General features: G+C 39.8%; 1 protein-coding gene across 4 annotated transcripts in view; it reads left to right on the forward strand.

The window, feature by feature from the left end:
- Positions 1-11214, forward strand: part of LOC124175107 (epithelial discoidin domain-containing receptor 1-like) — a 140204-nt gene that overhangs the window by 124169 nt on the left and 4821 nt on the right. For all 4 annotated transcript variants that reach the window (XM_046555007.1, XM_046555005.1, XM_046555006.1 and 1 more), the window contains 3 exons: positions 2782-2982; positions 4865-4957; positions 11041-11182. In XM_046555007.1, the coding sequence (XP_046410963.1) occupies positions 2782-2982; positions 4865-4957; positions 11041-11182 (436 nt within the window). The remainder of the gene's footprint in view (positions 1-2781; positions 2983-4864; positions 4958-11040; positions 11183-11214) is intronic.

An 11214-nucleotide genomic window follows, 5' to 3' on the forward strand; every position in this document is an offset into this window, starting at 1 on the left:
AAAAGAGCACAGCTCGAAGGATTCTCACCGAAATCACAAAGAGTTTTCCATCTTCAAGGTACGTATGGCAGGAATCGGAATCCTACGATCATGCCTACCACTCGGAACTTTAAAACGGTGGTGGATTTTATTTGAGGTGTAATTTGTAAAACAACCAAACTTCGCAATCTGCAGTGTTCAGAGTGTTAAAAAACCGAAAATGTTCAAAATGCAGGAAAGTTCTTTAGTGTCAGAGTCCTGCTGGTTTGTTCAATTCATCGTATGCAAGATCAATTGACGGTTTGAAATGAATTTTCAACAACGCGGTTGTTAATACGTGTTATGTACCAAACCAAGCGGTAAAAATAAGTGAACAATTATTCGGCAGCGGCAAGTTCGCGCGTTTTTCCATTCAATATAGTGCCTACTCGATGTCCGGTATGGTGCGGGTCAAAATTTGCAATGTAAAACGAGGGTGAAAGCCCTTTTCGGCCCACATGCGGGTCGAACAAAACTTGCGCGGAGGGTGAAACGGGGAAGGGATCGTAATGACAAAGTTTAACGGTTTATCATACCCCGTAGGTACTCGACGTTTATAGCGAGAGAAAAAAGACTAAGACTCAAATGTCATCGAATTACGCGTTTATGGATAAGTATACAGGGATATTGAGACAAGATAAGATCCAAGCGACCGAATACAAAGTGTCCTTCGTTACGAGCATTCATGCATAATCAAAACTGCGGAGGCAGAAGATTGAAAATTAACAGGCTTGTAGGTATTATTTGTCGGTTATGATGTTCGTTTTGTCTCTTTTGGAAATATAATAAGCCAATGAGAGAGTGGCTAACTATAAAGGTAGACTTAAGACATAGATTGAGTTGATCCTCTAGACAGTTTTTGTTCTATGGTCTTCTTTTTTTTTTGGAGTCATGTTGTCGTTACTGACGCCATCAGTGCAGCGCTGCCAACCCTAAAGAAATTTCTTTAGATCTGTAGAAATTAAGAGTCTGTTCAATGAAAAAAGAAAAATTGTGTTCTTATATGCATAAATATTGTCGTTTAGGCTCGAATATGAAGAACATCTGAAGGTCTCCGACGAAATCTCAAGACTGATATTTAAATCTCTAAAAATGGTCTGTAAAATCGAAGAAATAGACTAAGAATTAACCAATTTTGAGGTTACTGAGAAAATATGCACCAATTAGATAGCGTCTGCAATTGTACGGGTAAAAGTTCCTAGTATCTTTATACTTATAATTCATATTGTAGGATATAAATCTGTCTTTGTTACCTGGTTCGGTAATCATCATAACATATTTCTAGGAAAATTTACCACGTTTTAAAACGAAAACACGAAATATATTACGTATGTCCTGTATTTAATGAGTTTTAATGCCGTCAAACATCACTCCTGAGAATGATAAATATAAAGAATTATTGTAGCGCCATTTAAAGAAATATTCGTGTGATAGGTTGGCAACACTGGATCGGTAAAGCTAAGATAGACGCTACGCGAACTGTACGAAGTTCTGTTTCTTCTTGTATCGTAATAAATACATTGCAAAGGTTAAAGCACATGTGCCCCGAAACACAATCATGTCCCATAATCATCTTTGCGACAATTTATGCGTAACGACATCCAATTTATAGGCACATCACGCATACAATATAGAAGCGTAGTAGCCTAAGTGCGGTTATCGCTGCCAGTGTACGTCTCTAACTCAAATAGAATCCATATATGCCTTACCTAGGAAGGACGGCGGTTCGTCTAGCTGGTGTACAGGGTGAATCGATACCGTGTACTTTTCCCGACAACACAGTTATTAAGTTATCACGCGAGACAGCCATTACTTCCAGCTTGCCCGGCTTCTGCCCCTCACCCTTATTCACCCTACCCCCCCTCGCCCCTTTCGGCAATACGGCGAAAGTATCCTTATACACATCTGGTATCGTCGTAGCGACACTCGCAATAAGCTCCGACAAGTCCTGGGCCTAAGTACTCGACCACCCCTTAAGTGAGTCGGTGTTATTATAAGAACCGTCTTGCAAACTGACGAGGTATTATAACTGATCTGATTTTCGTGAGCTCGAAACTTTGTTAACGATGAGTACCTAGAACGCTGAATCGCTACCGCATCCCATGGTATCAAAAGTTGGGAAAAGAGAAGAAAGAAAAGTCAGCGAACACAGGAATGAAACAGCGTAGCATCTCATATAAATGCTTGAGAAAAAATTTACATACAACACAAGTTGAGATACAATCGACAATTCGAAAAGAGCTTTTACTGTAATTACAGAACATTTAACCCTTTCAGTCACACATTTTTCAACTCAATGTTTTGACCTGAATTTTGTTGATCGGGGGATTTTTGGAATCGCTAATCAAGAATCCGAAGTCAGAATTTGATAATTTCTAAATCCAAAATGGCTGATGTGAAATCAAAAAAACTATCGAAATTGACGAAGGGGTTAAAATAATGAAAACTCTCCTGATCTGTCATCCAATATTCTAACGTTTTTTATTTTTATTTTTTACAAAAGCAAATTAATCGAATTTAGCAATTATTACTGGCTATCAAATGCGGCGAAAAAATGTTTCGTCAAGTCGAATAAATTTGGTTTCAATCGGCAACACAAACTGTTGTTCTGGTGACTATTTTCGTTGTTTTCTTGGATGAAACAACACTTTTACGAACGGTAAAAGGAATATTTTCACCACATTTGATAAATTCGAAAACTCCATTCTCCGAATGCAGCAAGCAATGAAATTTTACTCAATGCACAGCGTTGACTTTTCGCAGGCTCGACTTTCAGCGTGACGTGAGGATCCTCGCAGCCCTCGAGGATCGAAACATCGCCAGAGTCCTCGGTGCCTGTTGCAGAGAGGAGCCTTTCTGCGTGGTTATGGAATACCTGGATCACGGTGATCTTTGCCAATTTTTGAAGACCCACATCACGGCCGAAGACGCTCATTCGATGCCGATGGGAGTGAAGACGCTCAGGTAAGTAAAATAAAGATTTTTCTACGAATGATAGGCTCGTCGTCCAATTTTCTACCTTCAAAAATCCTCCGGTCAATGAACGAACCTCTACCGAATATCATATCTGACCGTGAAACTTTCCCATTAAACGGACATCGAGGGAAACCCAACTGATTTATGTCTACACGGTGTAAAAGTTTCGATGCGGTATTAAACCGGTGAAATATAACCATACGGGAATGAGGCCGATGAATAAAATACAACAAAAAAATTAAAAAAAAAAAAAACTTATATGACGTACGAATGTGAACAAAGACGGGAATCTGAAGATCTGGGTAATAAGAAATACGCGTGCAAGGGATGAAATTAAAAAAAAAAAAAATCAATACGATTGAATACCTGAGAGAGGTGAATATAATAAATAAATAAAAAAATAATAATAAGAAGGTAAAAAAAAAAAAAAAATGAGAAAAGAGAAAACGTAAAGAAAGGAAACGCGCGAACAAAAGACTTTTATTCCTTCCCCCTCTGTGTGAACTCCCGGCAAACAGCGTTATCCACTCGAAACGTTGTACGCGCACAGTTCATATATTATACATATATAGAATATGAAAATATGTGTGCGCACGTATGCATACACGCGTTTACGTACACGTACAGTCATGTATTGAAGAAAAAGTTTCCCTCAAAATGGATTTTCCAACCAATTTTATTACCCTGCCTACCTCTGCTCGTTTTCTCTTTTTTTCTTTCTCCCTAGTATCGCTCTCTCTCTCTCTCTCTCTCTCTCTCTCTCTCTCTCTCTCTCTCTCTCTCTCTCTCTCTCTCTCTCTCTCTCTCTCTCTCTCTCTCTCTCTCTCTCTCTCTCTCTCTCTCTCTCTCTCTCTCTCTCTCTCTCTCTCTCTCTCTCTCTCTCTCTCTCTCTCTCTCTTCATCTCTGAACCCTCGAGTAGATTTTACCTGCAAAAATCAGATCTTCCTCGTTACCCTCCCCCCCCCGGCCGTCCCCCCTCTGAATTTACGAAGAGTTACAGTCTTATTCCATGTATATTCCGTAATAAATCCTGTATGGAAATTTGTACATACGAACGAGCATATCCGATGATTCAGTTTGAGTTTTCGGTTCAGTGAAAATCAAGTCATTTCAAATTCTAACGCTGGTATTATTTATTTTTTTTTTTTGTTTTCACTTCTTGTTTTACACTCCCGTTTCTGCCATTTCAATTAAATTTGTCCGTATTTACTTTTCCCTTTCAACGGCAAGTATTTATCATACATTATAGGTATGTACATCCGTGCATACCTATATACACATACATATATACATATATATGTGTGTGTGTTATGTGCGTACAGAGCAGAGTGAAAACTCGTGTAAAGTTCGATGCAGGAATACGTATTTTTTCCTTCTCCCTTCACCCCCCCCCCCCCCCCCCCCCTCTCTCTTACGGTTTTTTATATTCCATTTTTCGTTTTGGTTCACTAATTGGAGAGAATTCGCACGATGCATACGCATATAATGATAACCGGTATACCGGAAACTAACGGCTGGACTGCGATGAAACAAATATTATACATATGATATACCTATACCAGTACTCAGTTGATTAAATAAAAATTCCTCGACCTTTTTTCTCCCCTATATCTCTGTTCCAATATCATACCCTTTGAAATATTGAAAACTATTGATACTCCCGCGTACGGTATTCGTTATAAACTGACACAGGTGTATTTAGCCACAGCTAGGCGAGTATCAAACGGCGAAATAATTAATTGGAAACACGTTAGAACTTCGCGTCGAATCGGGATATTTGAAAAACTGAAATAAACGTATATCGAATAAATTAATAATAATAAATAATTGTTATTGTTTAATTTATTTTTTCCACCTCTTTTCACGCAGTTTCAACTGTCTCATCTACATGGCAGCCCAAATAGCTTCGGGGATGCGTTACCTAGAGAATCTCAACTTCGTACACCGGGATCTGGCGACGAGGTGAGTCGATATAAACCATGTTTTTTTTCCTATTCCACTACCAGTTTTTGTTTTTGATCTCTTTCTCTCTTCTTTAACCTACGTTATTATTACCGGATCGAACTTATCGAACCCACTGGCAATGAGAGAAGTTTTTACTTTTGATCCTTTTACTTGTGTTTTCCTCGATTTCACGGTCGCCAAAAAAAGTAGACACCCTCGCCGTTTTGAGATTCGTAGGAATCGGGGAGGGAATATGGAAGGTAGGGGTGAGGTTTGAATGTCAGAGAGGCGGAACTCACCGCTTCGCATCAATGCCGATAAAAGTATTAATTTTTGGTACATCAAATCGAATATTATTTTACCCTGGAGTGTATTTCCATAAGCCGAAAACAAACATTCGTTCGTACCGGTTCGATTCGGTTCGGTTCGGTTCGGTTCGCTTTGCCGTGGGTGTGAAACAGGAGGAGTATAAGACGAAGTGGTGGAGGAAATCGAACGATACGAGGGATCCACGGGGAAATCAGCGCCGTCAATTCGTTAGGCCTTAGCACTTCTGCCGACTGTCCGAACACACATCGCCCTACCGACCTCGCTCGTACTCTTCTGGGAATAAATTCACCGGTAGCTCGAATCACCCGTGGCAATTAGACCTCCGCTGCCATTTGGTCTATATAAATAATAATAATAGTAATAGTAATAACGATATACGTCACATATTGACAATGAGGCCTGCGAAGTTATAATTACACATAGCAAATATTTGCACTCCCGTTTATGCTGGTCGTGGTAGCCGCAAACTGTTTTGTTCTTTTATCCTTCATCTGCACGGTGTATAAAATACAAGAGGGAATGGCTAACGGACAAATTAAGAATGACCAAAAATAATCGATGATCGATTAGATCGATTATTATTTAAACTCGATTAATCGATCGAATCAATTATTTTTCCTCACAATCGGTTTTCTTTTTCTTTTATTCCCATATTAACGAGGTAAAATAAACATCAATTTATGTAATTAAAGTATCGATTGTTATCATGTTCTTATTTATTAAGTAACTATTTGATGTAATTAGTGAAAGAGATGAATGAACATTTTCACCTGAAATTGAACAATATTTTTAATGAAACTAGAAATTATCAAAAAACTTTTCCACTGTTGAGACTACGTATTGAAATTTACGAAATTTTGGTTTCATATGCACCGTTTTTAAAGAAATACGAGATAATCGATTAATCGATTAACTTTAACCGATTCAATCGAGTTGTGTTGGATTATTTTTTTGTATTCGATTGATCGATGCATCGATTATTTTCAGCTTAGTGGCTATCGGTCGATTGATCGAGTTTGAAAACTAATCGATGATACTCCATTAATCGGGGGAAAAATAATCGATTCAATGGAAATTGTCCGAGAGGGTTTTTAATCCAAAATCGATTATAATTATTTTTGGTCATTCTTAGAGAATCTCGAATTGTGTATAACAAATCCTTTGATCTCGACCATCGTTATAGACATATATACCTAAATCTTGTCCGCGGGAACGTTCGCGTTTATACGTCTACACGTATCTACCTACTTAGGTATGTACGACATGATCGTGGAGAATTGTTCAGTGTCCGTGGACGCGTACCTACTTATGCGAGCCAGATGTTCAGTACCTATACCCAACGGTAGACACGACATACACGACCTTCCCCCGCCGTAGTACAAGATTTCAGTTATTGAAATGCGCCTATACTCTGGTTTCGGAGTGAAATCGATACCGACGAACACCCTGCAGCACCGCAACCAGCAGGCAATGGTCGATAACCGTGGACGGAGATTGTATCGAAATAATCAGAAATCAGGAAGTTACGTTTCACTCGCTTCATGAAACAAGACTGTCCAATTAACTCGAAAAATGGATTAAAACGCTGGTGAAAATCATTTCCACAATTTTCTACGAATTTTTAAGGAAATTTTGACATTTCTTACGAAATTGTAAATATGCATATAGTTCTTATAGATAATTGTAGATTTTCATGACAATTAACAATCCGTTGCGAAAAACTATGCCATGTTTGCAATTTGGTAAAAAACAATACGAAATGTTCCGATTTTTGTGAAAATTCGTAGCAGCAGAAATTTTCACTTGAACTGAGAAAAATTTCATTTGTTATAGTACCTAGAAAAATTCAGTAGAACGGGTATCTTTAAAAAGAACTGTTTGATTATTGTTGGGATTATGAAAAACGAGGTACGCCTAACCATTTCGCGCTATCGTCGATCTTTTTTTAATAATTGCAACATAAAATCAGTTTCTTCGATTTACTCTACTTTTTTAATTAAACAAGGCTTTAACGTCAATTTATAGTTGCACAAGCATTAAATTTTCGCAACAGCTACAAGAAAATCTAGCAACAGTGATCGTAGTGAGAAAGAATAGTAACGGATACTAGACTCTCCGGTAACAGCTAGAAAACTAATTTTCATTTTCTACCTAGAACTATATTTTTCGATTGTGGTAAAAAATGAAAATAGTCAAGGACTGAGCGGTAACCGGAACTAAAAATTTCTCTCAGTTTGAAAAGTGTGCGAAATATCGAGTGCAGTATGAATTAGCTTCTTTTAATCAATCATCCATTTTCAGGAGAGGCAAAATTTCGAGATCGATTTATGAAAATTGTATTACGCCTATAATTGGGGCAAACTTGGGGGATTACGGATGGTTAAAAATGCTTTTTTGAACTGCACAAATGAACGCCCTGCATACCTACCATGTGTATGGTCGTAAGGACAAGAGTTATTAAATATGAACCGTTGGTATAATTAAAGCCGTTTGTCAGAGCGCGGTAATTACACGGGGGCTTAGGTTTAATATGGTTTCAACTAAATTTCAATGCCCCTCCCTGTCCCCCCCTTCATACATTTTACGCCTGTCGGTTTGGTTATTGAATATAATGTGGGACGAGTTCATTTGGGATTTAGCACTCCGATTATATCAACTCTTCTAACGTTAGATCTGTGTTATATTCACGCATCGAATGGTCGCAACCCTCAAACTGGTTCGAAGTAATTCAAAACAAAATTCTTTTTTTATCCCCTCAATATTTACTCATCCATAGAAAACCTTACTTTTTCTCATAAGAGAAGCATCGATTTTTCGAGGTTTCTAATCACAAGTGCGTAACGGGTCCAACAAAAAATGGCAAAAAATTTTCTAAAAAAATAAAATGAAGGTGAATTTGTCCCCTTTAATACGTCGATTGAGAAATTTCGCTGTATCTCTATCTTTTACTTCGCTTTCTAAGTTTTAGTGCGACGAGAAATTTCGACTTGTGAACCAAAACTTTCGAGTACTCAAGAAACCCAATGAGATTAGTCATAAAGGAAAAGAAACATTCTTCGCTAAAAATAGTAAATAGAAGTTCAAAACGTTTGATTGCCTCATCTTCCTTCTTATAAGATAAGATAAGATAAACATACATCAGACGTACCAGATCGAACATCATATAATCATCAATACAGTGAACTATATCTAATTTATTACGTGACTTCTAATATATTTTGTCAAATTTACAATGAAAAAGTAATAAATTACACGCCAAGTACTTTCAAAACATTTTACTATTCAACGCGTGAACATTTTCATCAGGTTAGTATTCTCTAAAATTTCCCGTGATCAAAATTACTTTTTTCGCTATCAAATAATGTATAAAATCTAACCGCCGCTGACAACGGTGAATAACTGAAAGCTCAAAACTGGGAAAAACGTGACTTTTCAGACCGCATCGTCGAGAGGTCGAAACCCTCGAGCTGCCCGAAGCAGCGGAGTTCGTCGGAATGGATCTTGAGCCGGGAGCCGAGCCTTTGTTTCGACTTTGGTTACAAACGTAGAGGAGAACCGAGGACCCCCTCACTCTCTCTCCCTCTCTCTGTCTCTTTCTCTCTCTACCAGCTTTCCGCTGCATCTCACTGGACCATTTGCCTACCTCTGCAGGACCGCCGTTACAAATCCTCCGCTTCCCCCCCCCCCCCCCCCCCCCACCCCCCACGTCACCGTGCCTGAATACCGACTATACCTACGACTCGTTCATTATGCATTCGTATGAATATTTGAGCCCCTGAATTCAGCGTTACCCCTTATATAATGCTCGAGGCTATAGTCAAGGTCCAGTCCGAGTATGCAATTCGCACTTATATTTATAATGCCACACGTGCAGGCGAACAGGGTGGCTAATTATGCATTTATGCCACCTGAAAGTACGCCACGGAGTGACGTCGAACTACTCGGTGAAAATTGCCCGAGGGTCTTCCAAAGTGGAGGAACGAACGGTTTCTTTACTACTGTTTTCGACGGTCGCAAGGACGCTGAAAAGCTGCAACGCCGACCAGTCTTCTCATACATATCCAACCGCCCACAGGCGAAGCTCTCCCGATACAGATGTACACTTGGGGACAATGAATCTGAGACGGTTAGTTTTTTACACTAGACAGTTACGTTGGCAACACGGAGAAACCTACAGCGCCACAGTCGGCCGAGCGCGAAACAAACTCAATCTCAATAAATATACCATAACCCATGACCGTCGAATCTAACCTTAGAATACCGCGGGGATAATGACTTGTTGGATTGACACGTATTCTAAGGTTAGATTCGACGGTCATGGGTTATGTTACGTTTATTGAGATTGAGTTTGTTTCTCGCTCGGCCGATTGTGGCGCTGTAGGTTTTTCTGTGTTGCCAACATAACTGTCTAGTGTAAAAAATTAGCCGTCTCAGATTCATTGTCCCCAAGTGTACGTACTCGGACCGATCCATAAACAATTCACCTTGTTAAGTGGGAATTTATCGCGAACCGCATGCCTATACACGCCACCTTTATGCGGGACCTGGTTTCTCGCCGGTCTTTTATCTCGCTTATCTCACGATTAGGAAACCCTGAGGGAAACTTGTATACGGGCGGTAAAAACGCGACGATTACGTTTGAATTTCAATTATCCTCGATCAATGTGGCTTGAGGTATTCGAACGGTCCCTTTTCATCTTTTGGATAAATTTATTGCACCGCGTTTTGCTCCGGAAACTTGAAAGTTGACCCAGAAATCGTCGTTACGAAATGTATATTTGTAGATCCTCTTTACCGTGCATCTGGGCCGCGGACTTTGCCAGATACGAAATGATGAGCGCTGAGGGTGACCTGAGAGCAGTGCCATTCGTCGGAATACCGTGTCAAAGTCCGCGAGCCAAGCAAAGCCCAAAGCTAAAGCCGGAGCCAAAGCCAAAGCAAAGCGTCAAGGCAGAGCCGGAAACGGGGCAAAGCATCGCCGAGTTCTGCGAGAGGGTGCCGAGAGTAAAGCATGGCGGAGGCACACAGAGAGACCGGTGTAGCCAGCCAATTTCGATGATCGATAAAGCCCCACTAATTACCGAGGCTGTACCTCCGAATTGGAGCTTTGTTCGCTTGGCAAAATTAATTGATTCCAGCAATTCAATAACGCGCCCTGGACTCGATCAGGTCCGATGGTGTATGAAGGAACTGTATGTATGGGTAACGTATCCTGTACCCAGAAACCAAGTACCGAGCTTCGTCGGGACGATGTATCATTAACTTCGTCCGCCGCTCTCCTACTCAAGTTACAAACTTTATCCGGTATCTGTTATCACTGCCCGGAATGGTTAGGTATATAGATCTACGTTAATGGAGGGGGAGATATAGCTTGGACAGTCTCCAATCATACTTATTTTTAGGAGTATTTTTTTTTTTTTTTTTTTAAACACAGAGCAATTTAAGTTCGAGGGCTTTATTATTTATAGTTTCAAGAACATTTTGAAATTTTTTTATTGCAACTAATAACAAAATACCCTCCCTTAAAGCTCCTGATTCATTCCGTTCGAACTGCCTAACTCGTCGTTTTTTGTATTTTATAAAGATTCAGAGAACCTGTGACGCATGTTATTCAAACTTTTTCGATGCCTCAACCACAGTTCGGAAAAAGCGACTATAACCTTCCGAGCTTGTCCGAGGAATTCGATATTTATTTACCTCGTATAATAGCAGCGTGAGCGTGATTGTATAAGGGATAACCGTAGACTAATATCAATCTCTCCTGGTTGCAGGAACTGCCTTGTGGGAAAAGCTTACCACATAAAGATCTCGGACTTTGGAACGGACAACGAGCTCTACGCCTCTGACTACTTCAAGGTGGATGGTAACATGCCGCTTCCGGTCCGTTGGATGGCCTGGGAGTCGATCTTTCTGGTAATGCAATCCCATCCTGGTTTTAACCGACC

This window comes from Neodiprion fabricii, chromosome 2 (genome assembly GCF_021155785.1).
Source record: "Neodiprion fabricii isolate iyNeoFabr1 chromosome 2, iyNeoFabr1.1, whole genome shotgun sequence".
In the NCBI taxonomy this organism is placed as follows: domain Eukaryota; kingdom Metazoa; phylum Arthropoda; class Insecta; order Hymenoptera; family Diprionidae; genus Neodiprion; species Neodiprion fabricii.